This window comes from Callithrix jacchus, chromosome 22 (genome assembly GCF_049354715.1).
Source record: "Callithrix jacchus isolate 240 chromosome 22, calJac240_pri, whole genome shotgun sequence".
In the NCBI taxonomy this organism is placed as follows: domain Eukaryota; kingdom Metazoa; phylum Chordata; class Mammalia; order Primates; family Cebidae; genus Callithrix; species Callithrix jacchus.
Window position 1 is genome coordinate 45,248,053 of NC_133523.1, and position 22,942 is coordinate 45,270,994.

At 43.3% G+C, this 22,942-nt stretch overlaps 2 protein-coding genes and 1 long non-coding RNA gene across 12 annotated transcripts in view; 1 reads left to right on the forward strand and 2 right to left on the reverse strand.

Moving 5' to 3' along the window:
* ZNF577 (zinc finger protein 577) overlaps positions 1 to 22,942 on the reverse strand; it is a 109,032-nt gene that overhangs the window by 57,104 nt on the left and 28,986 nt on the right. The window contains exon 6 of one of the 10 annotated variants that reach the window (XM_078361261.1): positions 1,666 to 10,018. The exons of the other annotated variants lie outside the window; for them this stretch is intronic. Within the exon in view, the coding sequence (XP_078217387.1) occupies positions 9,939 to 10,018 (80 nt within the window). The 3' untranslated portion in view covers positions 1,666 to 9,938. Of the gene's footprint in view, positions 1 to 1,665; positions 10,019 to 22,942 lie in introns of those variants that run through there. 10 annotated transcript variants of the gene reach the window in all.
* On the forward strand, positions 10,828 to 19,046 carry FPR3 (formyl peptide receptor 3). Its single transcript, XM_002762443.6, has 2 exons — positions 10,828 to 11,003; positions 16,679 to 19,046. Exon 2 carries the CDS (start codon positions 16,689 to 16,691, stop codon positions 17,745 to 17,747), a length of 1,059 nt encoding a protein of 352 aa, XP_002762489.1. The 5' UTR covers positions 10,828 to 11,003; positions 16,679 to 16,688; the 3' UTR covers positions 17,748 to 19,046.
* On the reverse strand, positions 15,795 to 18,894 carry LOC144580892 (uncharacterized). Its single transcript, XR_013531197.1, has 2 exons — positions 18,801 to 18,894; positions 15,795 to 17,718 (listed from the first exon to the last, which is right to left on the reverse strand). It is a non-coding gene; the product is annotated as an uncharacterized LOC144580892 (long non-coding RNA).

Consider the following 22,942-nt stretch of genomic DNA (forward strand, 5'->3'; position numbering starts at 1 on the left):
TCTGATGGCCGGGTCCGTCTGGGACAGCACTACTGCTTGCTGGTGTTCGATTTTGCTGCTCCATGCAGCTTAGTACTGCTGTCATCAGCTGCTGCCTTGGAGATTGTCCAGAAATTCCGGTGGCTGTGGACGGCTCTCTCAGGCTTCAGGTTCCCCAACAGCTGCTGCAGGACAGGTCCTATCATAATTGGGGTGTTTTTCTATGGGACATCAGATCCCTTTCTGGGATCAGGCCCTTGACATGGGCCACTATTGGAGGGCATGTCCCCCCCTTAAGCCATACATGCTCCTCTGGGGACCTAAGGCCTTGGTAGTGGTCTGGCCTGTATTGGCTCTTAAGTTGCAAAGTACTGGCCTCCAGCCAGAGAGAGCTGGTCAGGATGGTGAGCTGGCCACCGGGTAGCCCGTGGCTCTATCATCAGCTCTACTTCCAGCTGGTAGAGCCATGGGCCAACAGGCTCCTGGGGAATAGCGATTCCCCCACAGTGAAGTTGGAGAGGATGACAGAACGCTGGCTTCACTATGTCCGTGGAGGGGAGCTGGGTGAAAGGATCCAGTCACCTGACTCTAACCTGTGACAGGGCAACCGCACCTGAGTCCCCATGGCACCTTGCAAGAGCAGGTGCTGCTGAGAGCCCTGCCTCCTTGGTTGCTGCATTCCTTACTGCTGTCACTTCTCATTCTCCCAGCCCCTCAGAGGCAGATTGGGTCACCCTGGAAAGAAAAGCAGCTACCTACAAGGCCAGAGCAAGTGGAGCTCATTGCATAGCTTTAAGAGAAGGTGAGGTTAAAGAAGGACATACGAAGAGAGAGAGCATCTCAACAGCAAATGCAGGCATTTGTGTCCAGCATACCTGCAGTGGTGCCAATGCCCACCACTGCTTACAGGCTGGGGCAATTCAGGCCTGGGTGGGAGGGGTCTGGAAGCAGGGCATGGCCTGATGCCTGGGAAAATGTTGATAACATGTTCCCGTGATGAGGCGGTTTGGCATCCACTCCCACGGAATGTGATAGGGATGTTCCTTGGGCCTTTGCCCAGGAGGGTAGGATAAGGATGTTCCTGTGTCTTATGGTCAGGATGGTTGGGCAGGATCTTTCTCATGGCCCAAAACCCTGTGGAATGTTTCACTTTGACCAAGCTCTGCAAAACGCTGGGGGGCTTACAAAATAGTACAGTTTGGACTAACTCTCATCCCCATTTTTTTTCTTTTTTGATAACAATGTGTGAAGTCAAAACAGCAGAATGCTAATCCATACCACTGGGACCTTGTCCAGTAAACATCCAGAGTGAGGATAGGAAATAAAAAGCGTATAAATCTTATATGCCTGGAAATGCAAGCCATTTTAAGGGTTTTACTTTAAATAGAAAAAAGAGAGAGGAGAGAGACTCACTGTCTTGTAATGGGTCCTTCCCAGAGAGAGGCGACTGTCTAGAGGCATGGGGTTCTTTTGTTCCTTCCTCTTTTTCTCTTATCAACAAGGACAGAAACTAAGAATTTTGGCTTCAAGTGGCAAAAAGACTGATGTGGGGGGAAACTCTGCAAGAGCCGAGGCAAGGGTCTGAAGCCTCAGCATGTTCTCAGATAAACATAGAATTAGAAAAGAATTAGAGATATAGTTATTCCTATATATAATCATAAATAATCACACAGCTAGTCATATGTAGTCATAAATACATACATATATAGAATCATATAATCTTTAATCTTACTAATAAGTCTCAGGTCAAGAAGTACAGGACTGAAGTGGCGTTGGAAAAGAGGTGACCCTAAGGCAAGATGCTCTAAGCTCACTGTCGCACCCGCATGAGGGCTGCTGGAGGGCGCCTCAGCTGTGTCAGTGTCAGTGCTGTGAAAGCACCCACTGTTTAGCCAGCTAGGGAAGGAGATATCCAAGATGGCCAAGACGTCTCCTTCCTCGAAGGAGTGAGGAGAAAACTCTGCTCTCCCAAGCTCTTGCGGTAAGCCTGACAGCTGTCAGGGGGACCCACAGACATCCGGAGACTTAATTGTCTCTATGTGGTGCTGTGTTTCAGCCGTCACGTTCCATGTCTACTTTCAAGTTCCGCTTCTGCACCTGGTTCCTCTTTTTCTTTGAAGATAAGACTTAGTAACAGTAACATAAATCTTAGTGACCTTGTTCTTTCTTGACAAGTATGAAAAAAGTACTGACGACTTAGGTTTTCTCGCCTCGGCTTCTTCAAAGTCTTGGGCCCTCTCCAAGACACGTGATTTACCTGACCCTATCACTGACCACCAATACCGCATCCTACCTGCCCTTCCCTCTGCTTTCTACTCAATAAAAGTCAGAGCGTCCAGACACTCGGGGCCACTGCCGGACTTGACGCTTTGGTGGACAGTGGACCCCTGGGCCCAAACTCTGTTTTCTCTATCTTGGTATCTTGTGTCTTTTATTTCTACAGTTTCTCATCTCCACACCAGCAGAGAGGGACTCATGGGACCCTGTAGGGCTGGACCCTACAGACTGATTGGTAGAAAAGAAAATAGAAAAAAATTACAGAGAGACTAATGCTCTAGGAAGTTACAAGTCCAAGGAAAAAGAGAGAATTTTTTTTTTTGAGATGGAGTTTCACTCGTTACCCAGGCTGGAGTGCAATGGTGCGATCTCGGCTCACCACAACCTCCGCCTCCTGGGTTCAGGCAATTCTCCTGCCTCAGCCTCCTGAGTAGCTGGGACTACAGGCACGTGCCACCATGCCCAGCTAATTTTTTTTGTATTTTTAGTAGAGACGGGGTTTCACCATGTTGACCAGGATGGTCTCAATCTCTCGACCTCGTGATCCACCCGCCTTGGCCTCCCAAAGTGCTGGGATTATAGGCGTGAGCCACCACGCCCGGCCCTAAAGAGAGAAATGTTTAAGTGCTAAGCAAAAACCAGGTCTAGCAAACATAACGCTGGCCCTACTTACTTATTAATTTATGAAGAAACTTCTAGATATGGGGGGGGGGACAAAGGGAAATTAAATCCATTATATATGCATACAAAATTTTAAGGTAAATATATAATAGATAAATTATGTATATACAATATATAACCAAATCGAAATGGTTTTATAAATTGATTTGACTGGAAATTCAAAATCCATGTTTTAATTTTTGTAGTAAAAGTTTATGTAACAAAAACACAAAAAGGACACTGATTGGCTTTTGTTCCTCTACAACACAGATTCTCACTTAACTTTGACCATTAACTGCCAGGCGAGGTGGCTCACGCCTGTAATCCCAGCACTTTGGGAGGCGGACGTGGGCAGATCACCGGAGACAGGAGTTCGAGATCAGCTTGGCCAACACGGTAAAACCCCGTCTCTACTGAAAGTACAGAAATTACCTGGGCATGGTGGCAGGCCCCTGTAATTCCAGCTACTTGGGACGCTGAGGCAGGAGAAGTGCTTGAACCTGGGAGGTAGAGGTTGCAGCGAGCTGAGATTGTGCTACTGCACTCCAGCCACACAAATTGACAAAAACTTATGGACTTAATAGTGGGACTCAAATTATAGCTATACATAGGGATCCCATTAAATTTACTTACTCTACCCCATAATCTTGAGAAGCTGACTGAAATTTTGAAAATTGAGACCTCACTTTAACTGTAGCGTTGATTAAATTTCCCATAGTCATACATTCATTGCTCTAAAACATTCTACATTGAACATAGATTCTGTGACACAATTAATAACAAATTAATATTAAAGCAAACTTTTGGCACCTACAGATCAGCTTGATCAAATGGGGCCCCTTAGTCCCCCAGTTAATTTATTATGGCCCAATAGAAGTTGAAACAGCACCTTCAAGGATTAAAATTTATGATATAAAACTTAATTAATAAGAATGGTTATCAACACCGCATCTCCACTTAGTAACCCAAAAGTTCTTCGTGTTCCTAAATAAAAAAAAAAAAAAAGTCATAAAGATGCCTTATGATGGATGACTTCAGTAGATGGGCTGCTGAGGCTGCCTCAACCACACGTTCTGTGTCTTCATGAGCCGTAACTTCTGAGAGAGACCCATCCGCTCCCTGCCCGCCATTCTGGGGAGGGCCCTGACCAAGGATTCAGCCCAGACCAAGGTCAGAGCTACCAACACTGCTTCACCTCCTGCAGAGGTGGAGGTACAGGCAATGTGAGGAGGGGGTCAGGGACGTTTTTTAGCTCTTTCTCATCCCACCCTCATGCCAATCCCAGCTTCATCTACCCTTGAGTCCTATTAAGCCTTTCAAGGATGAGTGGATCAAGTTTTTAATCAGGAAAAAATACTTCTGCAGCCCCTGATTTCAGAATGAGAAATAGAAAATGAGGGTATTGTGAGTGTCATTTCTAATTTCTAGACCTCACCCTTGGGAAAGTGGAAGTGGAAAAAAACAGAGTGGTGGGGATTTGTAAGGCTTAGATGAGATAGTATGTATTAAAGGGAGAACTTAATTACTTTACCCTTAAGTATAACGTTTGCTGTCACCTTTTTGTATCTTTCTCTTTTAATCAGACTATTGAAGGTGTCCTCTATTCTTTTTATGAGTTTTCTTCTTGTATTGCTTAAATCATGAATGGATGCTAAATTTTATCAAATGTAATTTCTGCCAATATTAACATGATTATTTATTCTTTCATTTACAACAGTACAAGTTAGATTGATGAATTCTTTAATGTTAAGCTACCCTTGCATTTCTGAAATGAACCATGCTTGCTCATAATGTATCTTATATATTTCTACTTGATCCCCTAATTTGTTTAGAATTTCTGTATTTACGTTTATGTAAAGATGGCTGTTGTTTCGCTTTTCTCTACTGTCCTTGTTAGGTTTTACATCCACTTATAATGGTCTCCTCAATGGAACTGGAAAGTGATTTTCTGATTCTCTTCTGTAGTATTATATCTTTTTAAACACTGTCACACTTTAACATTTTTTTTTTTTAATTTTCGAAAAAAAATTTTTTGCGACAGAGTCTCACTCTGTTGCCCAGGCTAGAGTGCTGTGGCCTGGTATCAGCTCACTGCAACCTCTGGCTCCTGGGTTCAAGCGATTCTCATACCTCAGTCTCCCGAGTAGCAGGGATTGCAGGCATGCGCCACCATGCCTAGCTAAGTTTTTGGTATTTTAAGTAGAGACGGGGTTTCACCATGTTGGCCAGGATGACCTCGAACTCCTGACCTCAAGTGATCTGCCCACCTCCAGCTCCAAAGTGCCGGGATAACAGGAGTGAGCCACTGTTCCTGGCCTCAAAATTTATAAAAAGTGTTTACTAAAAAAACTTTTTAAAAACATTTACATGAAGCCAACTAGGTCTTGGGTTTTCTCTCAGAGAAGGATTGTGAATATGGATTTAATTTATTTAACAATTATTAGATTGTTCAGTTTTCTTCCTCATATCTTTCACTTTTAGTAAACTATTATTTTTAAGAAATTTGGCCATTTCATCTGAACTATGAAGTTTACTGTCACGAAGAGGGGTAACAACTGTATAGAAACTTCATATGGTTCTTTTCATACAAGAAGAATGTAAGCTATCTGAGGGCAGGGATCTTGGTCTGTATTGTTTGCAGATGGATCCTCACCCCCATGTGTAAAACAGTGTCTGACATGTGGTAGGCACTCAATAAATACTGAATTAATGAATCAATAAATAGTAGTGTCATCTAGATATTTAAGTGAAAAACACTTGTTGTCTAATTAAAATTATCTCCAGCCCTCATAACATGAACCAAGTCGTATCTACTAAATTCTCATACTCATGTGCACAGAATTTATAAATTCCCAGGTGGCTTCCATTTTCATAAACACCTTAAATTTTGAGTTTCCACTTCAATAAAATACTCTCACTAACCACTGCCTAATGACTTTGTATTTAAAGAAATCAACTCATAACTCAGCCCTATACCTTGCTTCTTCCACATAAACACTCAGAAACTGTCGTTTTTGTATTGTGTAACATACTTTCCTGATGCAATGGAAAAAGTCGCCACTCAACATGAATATAAGGCAGTCCTGTTATCAGCGTTCTCACTCACCCCAATGTTTTACTTACTCATTTCCTCTCCCTCTACCTCCCGTCTCCCCTAAAGTTCTGTGCATCTCCAAGGCAGAGCAGTTTGCCCATTCTATTCTCACTTTTGACTCCTATAAATGCTTTCCATTTCAAAAAAAAAAAAAAAAGTATATTCTTTAATGCCCAACTAAGTTATGGCCATAGAAAATAAGGAACAAGATAAAAATGCAAGAGAGAAAGTCAGGAGCCATGAAGGACAGTGTGTGACCTCTAGATAGGAGAGCCAGGGCTTCCAGATGGGCTGAGACTTCCTCCACGGCCAGGGCAGGGGATTCTTACCTTTCTTTCCCACTGGCCTTGGTTAATTGCAGTAGAACAGTGCCTGTTACATTCTCCCCATTTTTCTTCTTCTCATTAGGAATTTCCATTGTGGATTCCCAATTCTCATTGCAACGTGGTATATTGGGGCTTCAAAGCTGAGTATTCTTTTAAGTTACGGGACACATACCACAAAGAAACTTCAACATAAAATGTTGGGAATATAACCCTTGGGAAGGATGGAGCTACTTCTCTGTTTGGGAGAAGAGTGTGAAGGGATCTTGAGAATCCGAAGGCATAATTCTGGCCGAGGCTGACAGCTGCCTGCCCCAGCATTCGTCACCCCTCCTCACTGCAGTGGATGCTTACAAGCGTCTGTTGCCTCAGCATCCAGTCTGAACACAAGCTTAATTTTCTCATATGAGGCACAGGACTCAGTCATCCTGGACAGAGTTTCCAGTTCTACGCCACAGTCACAAGTCCAAGGGGAAAAAAAAAGAGGAGCTTCAAATTCAAGTACTGAGCAGAATCTAGGTCTAGGAAACATAATCCTAGCCCCAGAATACTTCCTGATTTATGAACAAACTTCTAAAAGAGGGGTGATAAAAGGAAATTAAATATATCATATATATATGTATACAATATTTTAAAGTAAAAATATGACAAATAGATGAATAACGTCCATTAATACATAATCACATCAAAACAAAAATTTTACAATTTGATTTGATCGGGAATTCATATATTAATTTTTATACTAAAAATTTATATAACAAAAGGATGAAAAGGCATGATTTGGTTTTGTTCGTTAGCAACATAGGTACTAACTTAACTTCGACAACAGCAAAAATGCTCAAATTGACAAAAATTTATGGACTTGATATTACGGTTCAAATTATAGTTATACATGAGGATCCCACTAAATCTACACAGCCTGCCTTGAGAAGACAACTACATAGAACATTTTGAAAAATGAGTGTATCTCACTTTAACTACAGCCTTGCCTAAATTACCCAGAGTCGTACCTACTGTCCTAAAATAGCCTATGTTGGAGGTATCCATAATAAATAACACACTAAAATTAAAGTAAGTTGTTGGCACTTAGAGATCGGCTTGATAAAATGGGATCACTTAGTCCCTCAGTTAAGACAGTTAATATGGCCCAATGCAGGGTGAAACATGGCCTTCTATAATTAAGTTCTGTTATGCAAAACACAATAAAATGGTGACTATCCACGCTGCATCTCCATTTAACAGCCCAAAGTACTTCCCATTCTCATATCTGAGAATAGAAAATATCATAGAGTCCCTTATGATGGATGACTACAAGCATTAAGGTGGTAGTCCCATCTATCAGGGACCCCATACATAACACCTAATATTATTATTAATTTTTTTTTTTTGAGACAGAGTTTCGCTCTTGTTACCCAGGCTGGAGTGCAATGGTGCGATCTCGGCTCACCGCAACCTCCGCCTCCTGGGTTCTGGCAATTCTCCTGCCTCAGCCTCCTGAGTAGCTGGGATTACAGGCACATGCCACCATGCCCAGCTAATTTTTTGTATTTTTAGTAGAGACGGGGTTTCACCATGTTGACCAGGATGGTCTCGATCTCTTGACCTCGTGATCCACCCGCCTCGGCCTCCCAAAGTGCTGGGATTACAGGCGTGAGCCACCGCGCCCGGCCCAACACCTAATATTATTAAAAATTGCTAATACTATTCAATCAAGAACTGGTACATATTTTGTTCTCATTCATTTGGCTAGCATGTTCTGTTAAGTGCTTATTTCTACAGACCCTCAGCTACAGTGGCCTCCACCTCTGAAGAAACACAATACACCTTTCCAGGCTACCTAGGGGTACCCTCATAGCTGTGTCATCACACACAAGCTTTGTAGACAAGAGCTTAATGACATTCGCAGTCTCCATGAGCACAGATACAGCATTACGTTGAGGACATCCTCCTCCAAGAAGATCCACTTGATACACACATTATGGTCATTTAGACTAATTTGTTGCTTAGTCTATTCAAGGTACTACAACAATTTATTACCCAGGGTAATTTGTAAACAACATAAATTTAGGCCAGGCATGGTGGCTCATGCCTGTAAAATCAGCACTTTGGGAGGCTGAGGCGGGTGAATCACCAGAGGTTAGGAGTTCAAGACCAGCCTGGCCAACATGATGAAACCCTGTTTCCACCAAAGAATATAAAAATTAGCAGGGCATGGTAGCACACTTGTAGTTCCAGCTACCAGGGAGGCTGAGGTAGGGAACTTAATTGAACCCTGGAGGTGGAGGTTGCAGTGGGCCGAGATCATGCCACTGTGCTCCAGCATGGGTGACAGAGTAATGCTCTGTCTCAAAACAAACACACACACACAACATAAATTTATTGCTCACAGTTCTGGGAGGCTATAAAACCTAAGGTCAAGGTGCTAGCAGATTCAACATCTGGTGACAGTCTCACAGACAGTGCTTTCTATGAGTCCTCAGGTGGTAGAAGGGATAGACTAGTGCGTATAGGACTCTTATAAGGCACTCATCCTACTTATGAGGGCAGAACAATCATAATATAATCTCCTACTAAAACTACCACCTTTTAATACCATCACCTTGGAGATTAGAATTTCCCATACAAATCTGGGGAGGGGAGAAACAAACATTCACATCAAAGCAGGTGAGTTACAATAAAGCAATCATGGCCGGGCTCGGGGGCTCACGCCTGTAATCCCAGCACTTGGGGAGGCGGAGGCAGGTGGATCACGAGGTCAAGAGATCGAGACCATTCTGGTCAACAAGGTGAAACCCTGTCTCTACTAAAAATACAAAAATTAGCTGGGTATGGTGGTGCGCGCCTGTAATCCCAGCTACTCAGGAGGCTGAGGCAGGAGAATTGCCTGAACCCAGGAGGCGGAGGTTGCAGTGAGCTGAGATTACGCCTTTACACTCCAGCCTGGGTAACAACAGTGAGATTCCATCTCGGAAAAAAAAAAAAAAAGCAATCATGACTTTAGGAATGTGGGATTTACAAAGAGTACCACCCTAACCTCGTCCTTGCTGTATACTTGCCCTATGAAGCTATTTTATTTGATGAGTTTTGAGCTGTATTCTTTTGTTTCCTTTTTTTTTTTTTTAAGACACAGTCTCACTCTGTTGTCTAGGCTTGGAATACAGTGGCATGATGTCAGCTCACTACAACCTCTGTCTCCTGGGTTCAAATGATTCTCATGCCTCAGCCTCCTCAGTAGCTGGGATTACAGTCATGTGCTACCACATGCGGTTAATTTTTATATTTTTAATAGAGACAGGGTTTTGCCACATTGACCAGACATTTCTCAAACTCCTGGCCTCAAGTGATGCACCTGCCTCAGACTCCCAAAGTGCTGGGATTACAGGCACGAACCACTGTGCCTTGCCTAAGCTGTATTCTCTAGAATAAACCAGTAAATGAAAGCAAAGTGATTTATTGTGTCCTGTGTGCCATCCTAGCAAATTATCAAACCTAAGGAGGGGGGTCATAGGAACCCTGATTTACAGCGCATCGGTGAGAAGCACAGGTGGCCAGGTGGGACTTGGATTGGTGTCTCAAGTGAGGACAGTCTTGTGGGAGTGAGTCCTTTAACGCGTGCGACCTGACGCTGGCTGAAGTTGTAATAGGAGGACAGACAGTGGTGTCTCCAGAGAATGGGAGAATTGCTCTGTTTGGAAAAAAGCCCACACATATGCTGTTAGACGTACGTGTGTAAACAGAGAAGTGGGTTTTTGCATAATTGTGCATCTTTCTTTATTCCTTTCCTCTCATTCTTCTCAGCTCGGTAATTGTTTCTTTCATTTTCCTGAATCTCTGAAAAGGAAAGGGCCTGGACTCTGAGATTCCCTGACTCTTGTCATTTGGAGGGATGAACTCCAGCCTCCCACAGAAGGTTAGAGGTGAAGGAACATTCAGACACATAGGTTTTCAAGACAAGCAGTTTGATGACATCTCCAAGGTGTCTTCTGGAAATGGTAAGACACCCTGAGTTTCTGTCACTGGATTGATTCCAGCTGCACTGTCCCTCCCCTTGTCCTTCAGCAAAGTCTCTGCTGAAGGCTATTATGTAAAAATCATAGGACATCGTTGGTTTAAACTGAGCTGCTGTACTACACCCGACAGACAAAACCAAAATAGAGTCACTCAGATGAAAGTTCTGTGCCAGCAAACCAAAAACTAAGTTGTTTATCCTGCTTTCCAAGAAATCATAAAGAGGGAGAAAGAGAAAATAGCCAAATTCCCAAACAGGTCACTTTCAGTAGGCATGAAAATGCCTCTGCTTTAAGGCTTACAAGAGAGGTAACCTAAGTAACCATGTCGGTCCATCTGGTTTGTTTTTTTTTTTATCATTATTGTTTCCCTATTCCCGGTGCAGAAGAAGCAACTTTAAAATGACCATTCAGCTTTTTGTTCTTTGTTTCTGCTTTCTTTAGCCCTCCTCTCCCTATAAAACCAAACTTCTCTGTTCTACTCTTCAATACATGCATTTTATTTTAAGGGATTAGGTGTTGTCAAACTCTAGAATTACAAATAAAGCCGACATAAAGTTTACGCTACATTTGCTGTAATTTCGTCTTTTGACAAATCCTTCGAGCTGGTGTTGCGTAACAGGAAGCCAGGAACTGGCCACAAGAAAAGGAACTCAGCTGCTGGTAAGTTGGGGTCTGGCAATTTAAAAATTGCCAATTATTGTTGGGATGCTTGCTCGCCAAATACAGCTTTGGAGTGTTTGCTATTTTTCTTTGAACCTGAAGTATGCTACAGATACAAAATGCATGTATTGTCTTCTAAGACTTAGTAGGAAAAAGAATGCCAGTTATCTCATTAATAATTTTCACTCTGATTACATGTGTCAATATCCTTTTGGATATGTAGGATTCAACAAAATATATTATTGATGTAACTTCTCAAATGTTTCCCACTGTGTTTACACATAGCTACTTGAAAATTATAATACACATATGTGGCCTGTGTTTACAGATCACATTATGTTTCTATTGGACAGTGCAATGCTAGAGACGTAGCACTGAAAGAAGATGCTAGCTGTGGAGTTTGCCTGTCAATGGAGAAAGCATTTAGGATAAAAAATAAATAAATAAACAAATGAACAAGTAAGAAAAGCATCTGGTGAGATAGGCTGGACCTGGGGCAGGAGTTTTGCAAATGCGTCAAGAGGATATCTCTGAGGACAAAATATTTAAGCTAAAAAATATAAATATTTAGAAAGAGCCAGGTGAAAAGCTCAAGAGGAAGATCATAATAGGCAGAAGAAGAGAGAAAGCAAGACCCCTGAGAAGGTGAGGAGCTGGCATGGGCAAGGAATCAAGGAGTCCACCATGTGTCCGGCACAGTGTGTCAGGTGAGAGTGCAGAGAGGAGGTACAGAGATACACAAGACAGATCCCAGGGCGCCTGAGAAGCATGAGTTAGAAATTTGGAAGCCATAAAAGAGTGCTGAGAAGAATAACACCATTGTCTTATTTTTCCTTTCAAAATATACTTTTTCTGTGTCTGGACTTTAGGGAACAGCAGGACCAGGAGTAAGCTATCTGCAAGGTTTGTGCAAATATCCCAGCCTGACAGGGCCATGGACGTGGGTGGTGGAGATGAAGATGGCTCTGGCTGTGCATTCAGCATGTTCTGTCGATAGAATAAATAGGATTTGGATTGTATTGGGTGGTAAGGAACCTGAAAGGTGAGTTCTAGATTTAGAGCTTTAATGACTGAATATTTAAGCTCCAAGTAGCTACAGAATATTGGAAGAGTGGCAGGTTTGGGAGGAAGGGACAATCAGTGTTTAGTTCAGGCAATGTTAGGTGTGGAGGGTCCATGGGACTCCCACGGGGAGACATCAAGAAGTCAGTTGATTATATGAGACTAGAGCTCCAAAGGAGGCCAATGCTAATAATTCAGATGAGATGACATTACTTTAAGCTGTGATATTGGATGACAGCACCTATAGAGTATGGGACACCCTAAATTTAGAGAAATTGAGAGCAGAAAACGCCGTAAATTGGACTGAAAAGAGGTGGCCGATTGAGCTGTAGAGACAACCAAGAGTGGACTGTGTATACATCTTACGGCACGGAAAAAATGTGTTTGAAAAAGGAGAAAGAGATCCAGTGGGTCCTATGTCTCTGGAACATCAGGATAAAAACTCAGAAAGGCCCACTGGATTTGGTAGCCTGCAGGTCCCATGCATCCTTCGGAGAGTGCATTAGCTGGAGTGCTAAGGACAGAGGTCAACATAAAATGCATTCAGCAGAATAGGTGAGGTGAGAAAAAAAAAGCAAGCAGTTAGAGATCCCCATTCCTAAAGTTGTTCTAGGAGTCCTCTTTCCAGAAAACACTTCTCTTAAAGAAACAGGGTTGAAGCTTAGAAAGAAGGATGGGCCAAGATGGGTTTTCTTTTAAAGGGAAGGGATAGGATAAAGTTTATGTGACAATAAGAATGATGTAGCAGAAATAAAATCCTGAAGGTTTGTTTTCAGCGGAAAACAGAAGAGCAAACGCCAGGGGAAAGTTCTTGGGAAGATGAGAGAAAGTGGGACAGAAAGCAAATGTGAAGAGGGAGGTCACTGGGAAGAGGTCGTCTTTATTCACAATGCAGGCAAATCGAGGGTTAGGAGAGAAAGGGCTAAAAAATGCACATCTAACTGTTGCCATTTTCTCATTAAAACATCAGACAAGGCCATTCGCTGAGAGTGGAGCAGCAGAGGAAGTTGGTTAGTTCGAGGATAAAGCAGAAGGGCTGAATGTGATTTTAAGGCATGAGAAATCGCACGTGCTGGAGAAGCACAGATGCTAAAAGGAAGTGCTGAGTTTCCATGTGAAACCTGTAACATACATCCAGATGTGCCTCTCAGTAACTGTGACACTGAGCAAGTCACTTCCCCTCTCTGAGCCATGGTTCCCTATGGATTACACAAGAATGCTATTTTCCCAAAACAAGGATGTTATAATTAGAAATAATAAAATCTACATTGGTTGACACACATTGGGACCGCAGCAAACGGCAGCCCTCATAATCAGTAGAGGCATAATCTCTGATCCACGGTTCTCTTCCCCACTTTATAACTAGGGTGGATCCAAATTTTTACAACCTCGTCTTGTTGGCCTGTCCCCGCCTGTCACTGGACATTTACCTTTCCCTCTTGTGTCAATATTTTCAAATGGCTTAGACATTATTGAGACATCATACCTTCTGAATGCCTTCTAGGATATGTGGAGAGTGGGTAGAGAAAATCTGAGTCTGCTGAGGAACTAGGGAATGGGAGAGGGTTAACTATACAATTCTGTTGAAATCAGTCCAGTGGAGCTCCAACTCTGATTCTACCCCTTTCTGACTGGGGGCTTTAAATAATTAATGTAACCAATATAAGTCAACTTCCTCATCTGTACAATGGTTGTACTAATTATAAGATTAGTCAATATTCCCCATGTCTCAGGGTGTGCTCAGTGCTCACACATATTAATACACCCCAACCACAGAGGCTGTGAGCAGAGTTGCGAGGGTTAAAGGAGAAGCTCTTGGCAATTTACCCGCTGGGTAACGTTCATTAAGTCGTAGCCACCATTCCTGTGAGCATCCTTCTTGTCCTGACCTTGAACTTCATAATGCATGGCCTGGGATGGAGCCCCATGACACAGCACACAGCCTGGCGAGGACCAAGAGCTCCCATTGGTCATAGACTCACTCAGTCTAGCCTAGATCCATGTCTAATCTCACTTAATCCTCACCTCAAAGTTAGACTTCACCACAAAACTGTCCTCATTCTGCAGAGGAAAAAACTGAGGCTCAGAGGGATGTCGCTGACCAAGAACTCGTATTGGCAAGGTGCCAAAGACGAGAGTAGAGCTAACGGATCCCAAAGCCCAGGGCTCTTTATAGCAGTGATGCTCAACTAGGGGAGTTCTGCCTCCCCCAGGACCTTTGACAAGGTCTATAGACACTTTCAGCTGTCACTCCTAAAGGGGAAGTTGCTACCAGCATTGGCGGATAGAGGCCAGGGGTGCTGCTAAATATCCTACTGTGTGCAGAACAGTCTCCCACAACAAAGAATGGTGAAACCCCAAATGTCAGTAGTGCCAAGATTGAGAAACCTTGAGCTACATTACACAATGTCCCATGAAAGACCTCAGTGAAAGTGACTGGTAATGACAGGAAGAAAACGAAGAGAGAAAGGGAAAGAAGGAAAAAAATCATGACACCAGGGTATGACCATATCCTGGAAATCTTTGGGGAACTCCTTTCGAATGCAGCACTGTAGAGCTGCAAAGGTAGTGGCTCTGAAGTTGCTCAGCCTGAATTTCAAATCTCGCTGCCTCCACGGACTGGCTGGACATGCTGCTGAAAAAAACTACTAAAACCCCATGAATTCCCTCTGGCAAAAAAGGGGTAATGATGGCTGCCCCACAATGTTATTACTGGTATTAGAGGTGAACAAGTGCGAGACAACTGCTGTTACTTTCAGAGAGGCTGGATAGCCCAGCTCTGATTTTCATGGCCATAAACAGTCCTTGTAGTTTTTAGACAGAGAGATTCTAGCAGGGTGAGGGGGTGGGGGTGGGGTTCGTGAATACGCATTTTAACAAATACCTTGGATGTTTGTGATAAAGCCCACAGACCACGGTATAAGCAAATTTGGACAAGTGGCAAAGGCGCAGGGGTCACAGAGACCTTTGGGTTGGCTTGGAGGCAACAGCTTCCCACGTGACCTGCTGCAGAAGCAGGGACTAGAATTTTGTGACTTTGTTTCTTAAAAGCAAGGAAATAGATCCCAGAAACACCTCAGGATATCTTCCCATAGTGTTACTGCCCCGAATTTAGTCATGTGACCACCAATAAACGATCCTTTGCAAAGCAAAAGGAATTCTAGTTAGTACAAATTAGAAAACCAAGACATACCCGCAAAGGTGGAGGGAAACCTTCTCCAAAGAGTATCTGAACAAAATTGCAATTTGATTTGCAGAGAAGAAATGAGGAACAGTTATTTTGTTGGGGGAGGAGGCGTTGCCAGCAATATTTGTCAAAATTGTTGCATAGAGAAAGGGCTTGGAAGTCAGACTAAGCTGAACTAAAGATGTTTGTCTACTATTTCCTATTTAAGTGATCAGCAGATTTCACAATTGCTCTCAATATTGATTCATTCTTATGGAAACGGCAAATAATGAACACTGCCGAGCTATTATGTAGACCAAACTACAACCCATATGTAGCAATTAACACAGTAAATAGTCTCTGATAAGAACACCACAAATATGAGCTAAATATTCATGCTCATTCTGTTTACCCCACAGACCTTGAAGATAAATAACATGAATGCTAATTCACTGCATCCCAAACAGAGAACTTTGTATCAAGCAGAGACAATGAAAAGCAGTTGGGAGAAAGTAGATACACAGCCCTCTTTGGTCACTTCTTCTAGCACAGAATCTGCAGGATATAATACATTTCGGCTTTATTTATTTTTGGAGGATGGTGTCTTGCTCTGTTGCCCAGGCTGGAGCACAGTGGTGCGATCTGGGCTCACTAAAACCGCCACCTCCCGGGTTCAAGCCGTTCTCCTGCCTCAGCCTCCCAAGTAGCTAGAGTTATAGCTATCGCCACCAAACATGGCTGATGTTTGTATTTTTAGTAGAGATGGGGTTTCACCATGTTGGCCAGGCTGGTCTCCAACTCCTGACCTCAAGTGATCCGCCGGCCTCAACCTCCTAAAGTGCTGATATTATAGGTATGGGCCACCACGCATATAACATATGTCTACATATTACCAGTAATGGTTCAAAATCCTCTTCAGCTATGAACTCAACCCAAACCCTAGAACTTTAAATTAAATATCACCTAAAAAAGAGGTTAAGGGTCCTCACAGGGGGAGGGACAGGAGCTGAGAGACTGGGAGAGCATGAGGCCAAAAGAAGTTGCAGAGCTTGCCAGCATGTTTGCACTGAGTGATGGAGACCGGATGTGAACCTTCTGACTCTGAGTCTTGTGCCTTCCTTACGATACCGAAGCAGCCTCTGCTCAATTCTCCATTGTCCATACGCTCTGAGTTTAGTATTTCTGCTGCTGGACAGAGCCCTTTAATCCTCTTGGTAATCGGCCTGATAGGTGGAATGCGTCTTAATAATGATGGGAATATGGAGAACTATCCTTTCCCAAAGGAACTCCAAGAGAGTACCAATTTCATGCTGTGACTATCGACAAGGCCCACTGGAGTGGGTCTCCTGGTAGGGGGAGGCGCTATAGTGAAAGTGAATGAATAGTTGTACTGTAAGATGGTTCTACAGCTGAGAAATGGCCATTGCTGAAATGTTTCATGTTTCAGGTGTGAGAAGATGGAAACCGACTTCTCCATCCCTCTGAATGAATCTGAGAAGGTGCTCCCTGAGCCTGATGGCTACACCATTCTGTGGATCTTCTCATTGCTACTCCACGGAGTCAGCTTTGTCTTCGGGGTCCTGGGCAATGGGTTTGTGCTCTGGGTGGCTGGATTCCGGATGCAACGCACAGTCAGCACCGTCTGTTACCTGAACCTGGCCCTAGCTGACTTCTCTTTCAGTGCCATCCTGCCATTCCGCATGGTCTCAGTCGCCATGGGAGAAAAGTGGCCTTTTGGCCAGTTCCTATGTAAGTTAGTTCACGTCATGGCAGACATCAACCTTTATGTCAGTGTCTACCTGATCACTGTCATTGCTCTGGACCGCTGTATTTGTGTCCTGCATCCAGTCTGGGCCATGAACCACCGCACCATGAGTCTGGCCAAGAGAGTGATCATGGGACTCTGGATTGTCGCCATAGTCTTCACCTTACCAAATTTCATCTTCTGGACTACAAGTACTGAGAATGGGGACACATACTGTATCTTTAACATGGCATTCTGGTTTGACACTGTTGCAGAGAATCTGAACGTGTTCATTACCATGGTCAAGGTCTACGTGATCCTCCACTTCATTATCGGCTTCAGCATCCCCATGTCCATCATCACAGTCTGCTATGGGATCATCGCCGCCAAAATTCACAGGAAGCGTATGATTAAATCCAGCCGTCCCTTACGGGTCCTCACTGCTGTGGTGGCTTCTTTCTTCATCTGTTGGTTCCCTTCTGAACTAATTGGCATTCTGATAGCAGTCTGGCTCAAAGAGATACTGTTCAATGGCAAATACAAAATCATTGTTGCCCTGGTTAACCCAGCAAGTTCCTTGGCCTATTTTAACAGCTGTCTCAACCCAATTCTCTACGTCTTCATGGGTCGTAACGTCCAAGAAAGACTGATTCACTCCTTGCCCACTACTTTGGAGAGGGCCCTGAGTGAGGGCCCCGACTTAGACAAGAGCAGCAACAGCAACGCCAATCCCGCTTCACCTCCTGAGGAGACAGAGTTACAAGCAGTGTGAGGTGGGGGGTACTTTTGAGCTCTCTTTCTACCCTGCGTTTCTTCTACTCTCATACCACCACCACAATCATCAACATAAGAGAAGACAAATGTGTAGGAGGTTTTCCCCACAACCAAGCAGTAGACACCAGCTGGTTGTACAATTAAATTCCAACACTATCTACCTGGAGCTAGTATCCGATCCCACAGGTGTAAGGGCTCATTCCAAAAGGCTGCTCCTCCAGTTGAGACACAAGTCACAAATCCAGGCTTCTGAAATTTCTGACCAACCGGCTTCAATTTGGGGTTCCCACCACCCCCTCTTCAGGGATAGCGCGGCTCATGGAACTCAGCAAAACATTTATTTAAGCTTGCTGATTTATTATACAAGATACTACAAAGAATCCGGGTGAAGAGGCACACAGGGCAAGGGATGGGAGAAGGGATATACAGGTTCCATGCCCTCCCTGAGTGCACCACCCTCCAGGAACCTCCATGTGTTCACCTATCATGAAGTTCTCCAAATCCAGTCCTCTTGGGTTTTTATGGAAGCTTCATGATGTCAGCATTCTTTCCCCCAGTGCACAGTATGAGACCCTCTCTGGGGAGAGTCTTAAGACCCAGAATTAGAAAGGTAGGGGAAGATTCGAGTCCTGATTTGGGGTAGATGAAGGAGAGGAGAGAGATTCTGTTTCCTGAGGCCTAACATACCCAACATTATAACATAGGACTGTAGCAAAAGCTATGGTAGTTATGAAGCAGAAACCACAGGCTACAACCAACGTACATTTTAGTAACAGATACCCTAACCCCAGTCCTAACTTCATTTAACCGTGGTCACGCTGAGCCATTCCAGGATGAGTGGCTTGAGTATTTCCTCAGGGGAAATACTTCCGTACCCCATGATTTAAGGGCAAGAAGTAGACAGTGAGGCCACTGTAGGTGTCATTTTTTATTTCTGGACCCCAGCCTATACCCTAAGTGAAGTGGGAAAAGAGTATAAGAGGAGAGGAGGAGTGGGGGGATTTGTAAGGCTTAGATGAGATAGTGTGTGTTTGTTTTTTTTAATTTTTACCTTAACATTAAGTCCAATGTTTGCTGTAGGCTTCCCGGAGTTTCCTCTCTTTAAAGTCAGATTGTTGAAGGTTTCTTCTATTCTTAGTTAAGAGTTTTCTTTTATTCTTTAAATCATAAATATTGAATTTTATTAAATATTAACATAATCATATTATTTTTATTCCTTCATTTATATGATTACAAATTAGATGAATTTATGTTAAACTACCCTTGCATTTCTGAAATAAACCATGCTTGCTTACGATGGCTTTTCAACATTTATCATCTGTCTCGCAGATCTGTTTAGAATTTCTGTATTTCATGTTCATGTAGAGATGGCTCTGTTATTTCACTTTTCTCTACTGTCCTTGTTAGCTTTTACATCAAACTTACATTTTCCTGAAAGGAGTCTGGAAGTGATTTTCTGATTCTATCCTCAGGTATTATAACTTTTTTGAACATTTAGAAAATTTTGCTAGTGAAGCCAACTGGATCTTGGGTTTTCTTTTTGAGAAGGCTTTTAAACATAGGTTTGATTTCTTTAACAATTGTTTGACCTGGCAGTTTTCTTTTTCACATTGGTCATTTTTGGTAAACTGCGATTTTCAAATGCAAGGAATTCGGCCATTTCATCCCAACTACCAAGCTTATGTAATCACCCAATAGATTCTTCCTGCCTGCTGCACAGACAAAACCAGTTCAGTGAGACTGGTATTGCAGTAAAGAAAGAGTGTAATTAACATGATGCTGGCCACAGGGATGAACTGAAGTTAACATTGAAATCAGTTTCCCTGACAGCTGAGGTTATGGTTTTTCAAAGATAGTTTGGTGGCCAGGAGCGAATGGTTGAGGAGGCAATCATAGGAAAGTGGGAAGCGGTCCTCACGCACTGAGTCTGCCTTGGAGTGAGGGGGTTACAGGACCACTTGAGTCATGAGTCACTGCTAGAATGCAAGTCTGAAAAACATCTCAAAAGACAAATCTTAGGTTCTACAATAGAGGTGTTACCTATAGAAGTAATTGGGAAAGTCACAAATCTTGGCCCTTCCTGCCCAGGGGTCTCTGGCCACATGACGCCTGGGCAGTAAGGGATTATAGACACTATAATCCTACATTTTAACAGAATTCAGACCCCTTGAATAATCCTAATCTCAGGGACTTTCTTACTTTTCAGTCCCAGAGCAAGGAGGGTGTTAGTCAGGGAAGGCCTACTATCATCCTTGCTTCCATGTTAAACTACAAACTAAAATCTTCACCTGCTTATCTTAGCCTACAGACAGGAGTGAGAAAGGACAGACAACCTTTGAGGCTAAAAGCAGGAAAAAGTCAGCCAGGCTAGATTTCTCTCACCGTCAAAATCTTTGCAATTGTGGTTTCATTTATTGTCACAAAACAGTGTAATTGTATGGTACTTGATATGTTTCTTTCAAGTAATGAGAATGTAAGCTATCTGAGGGTAGAGATTTTGGTCTGTATTGTTTGCTGATGAATTTCAATCTCCTGCATATAAGATAGTGTCTGATATATGACAGGCATTCAATAAATGTTTACAGCATTGATAAACAATAACATCACTTTATGTCCAGTCAAAATTATCTCCAGCGCTCATCATATGAATCAGGTCAGGTCTAGTAAACTCCCATCCTCATGTTCACAGTATTTGTAAATTCCCAGCCAGCTTACAATTTCACGAACATTTCTGATTTTCAGTTTCTGCTTACGTAAAATACTCTGGGTAACCATTGCCTAATGACTTTGTATTTAAATAAATAATTCATAACTCAGCCCTTTACCTTGCTTTCTGCACATAAACATTCAGAAATGGTCATTTCTGTATTGTATAACATACCTTCCTGATGCAATGGCAAAAGACACTACCCAACATGTATATCAGGCAGTCCTGTCATCAATGTTCTCACTCACCCCACTGCTTTACTCAGTCAATTTCCTTCTCCCTTTCCTTACTGTCTCCCCTAAAGTTATACGCATTTCCAAGTCAGAGTAGTTTGTGCATTTCATTTGCACGTTTGACTCCTAAAAATGCTTTCAAGTTCACAGGAGGTGTATACTCTTAAATGCCCAACTAAGGAGTCGCCATAGAAAATAAGGAACAAGGCTGGGCATGATGGCTTATGCCTGTTAATCCCAGCACTTTGGGAGGCCAAGGTGAGTGGATCGTTTCAGGTCAATAATCCACTTCAGTTCATCCATGTGGCCAGGAGTTCGAGATCAGCCTGAGCAACATAGTAAAATGCTGTCTCTATTAAAAGCACAAAAATTATCCAGGCATGGTGGTGCACACCTGTAATTTTAGCTACTTGGGAGGCTGAGGAAGAATCATTTGAACCTGGGAGGTGGAGGTTGCAGTAAGCCGAGAATGTGCCACTGCACTCTAGCCTGGGAGACAGAGAGCGATAAGAGAAAGAGGGAAGGAGGAAAGGAAAGGAAGACAGACAGAGAGAGAAAAGAAAAGGAGGAACAAGGACAAAAGGCAAGAGGGAAAGGCCAGGAGCCAAGAAGAACAGTATACAACCTGTAGACAGGAGAACCAAGACTTCCAGATGGGCTAATTAAGAGACTTCCTCCACTGCCGGGGTAGGGGATTCTTACTATTCTTTTTCAATGGCCTTGGTTAATTGCAGTAGAACAGTGCCTGCTGCATCCTCTTCATTTTTCTTTTTCTCACCAGGAGTTTTCACTGTGGAGTCTCAATTCCCATTGCATTATGATATACTGCGGGTTCAGGAAACTGCGTTTTTTGTTTTGTTTTGCTTTGTTTTTTTTTTTTTTTTTGAGACGGAATTTCACTCGTTACCCAGGCTAGAGTGCAATGGCGCGATCTCGGCTCACCGCAACCTCCGCCTCCTGGGTTCAGGCAATTCTCCTGCCTCAGCCTCCTGAGTAGCTGGGATTACAGGCACGCGCCACCATGCCCAGCTAATTTTTTGTATTTTTAGTAGAGACGGGGTTTCACCATGTTGACCAGGATGGTCTCGATCTCTTGACCTCGTGATCCACCCGCCTTGGCCTCCCAAAGTGCTGGGATTTGATTTGCTTTGTTTTAAGTTACAGGACACTGACCAGAAAGAAATACTTCCCAATGTGTGTCCATGTGGATGGATCACTAACTTCCTGTATCAAGCCTGGTCGGTCTGGGACGGCATTACTGCTTCCTGGTTTTAGATTTTGCTGCTTTGTGCAACTTAGCACTGCTGTTGTCAGGTATAGCCTTGGGGACTCTCCAGAAATTCTGGTGAATACAGATGACTCTGAACCTTCAGGCTCCCCTGCAGCTCCTGGAGGGCAGGTTTCACTGTAATGAGAATGTTTCACTATGGAACAGAAGTCACTCTTTCTCTAGTCAGGCCACTGGTGACGGGCCACTACTCGAGGGCATGTTGTCCCTTGAGCTGTATATGCTGCTCTTGTTACTTGGGGTCTTGATAGTGGTCTGGCCTGTATTGGGCCTAAGTTGCAAAGTTCTGGTCTCCAGCCAGAGTGAGCTGGCCAGTCTGATCAAACTCTACCTCCATCTCACTGATGAAAGAGCCACAGAATACCAGGCTCCTGGGTAGCAGCAATTCCTTCATAGTGAAGTCAGAAAAGATGATAAAATGCTGAGCTTCGTTGTGTTGATAAAGGAGAGGCAGGATGAAAGAACAAGTCACCTAAGCGGAACCTGTGATATGGCAACTGCACCTGCCTGAGTCCCGACAGCACCTTGCAAGAGCAAGTGCTGCTGAGGCAGGTTCCTCCTTGGTTGCTCTATTCCTTGCTGCTCTCACTCCTAGACCCCACCAGCCACTCAGAGGTCAAGGCGGACACCCTCAAAAGGGAAGCAGCTGCCTACAAGGCCAGTACAAATGGAGCTCAACCCTCAAAAATTTTTGGAAACAGTTTGTAAGGTCAAAACAGTGGGGTGCCAAACCCAAGGTCATCTAGATTTTCTCCTGTTATCTCCTGGGAGTTTAATAGTTTTGTCTTTTACATTTAAGTCTATGATCTATTTTGAGTCTTACTTATCTGGTGGAAACCTGACTGACACAGCATATGTTTATAGTGTTAAAAAGAAAAAAAAAAACAACAGGAAAGATAAAGCATTAACAGAAATCAGTAGAAATTGAGTGGAAGAAATGGAAATGGTCTCTCCATCTTCATCAT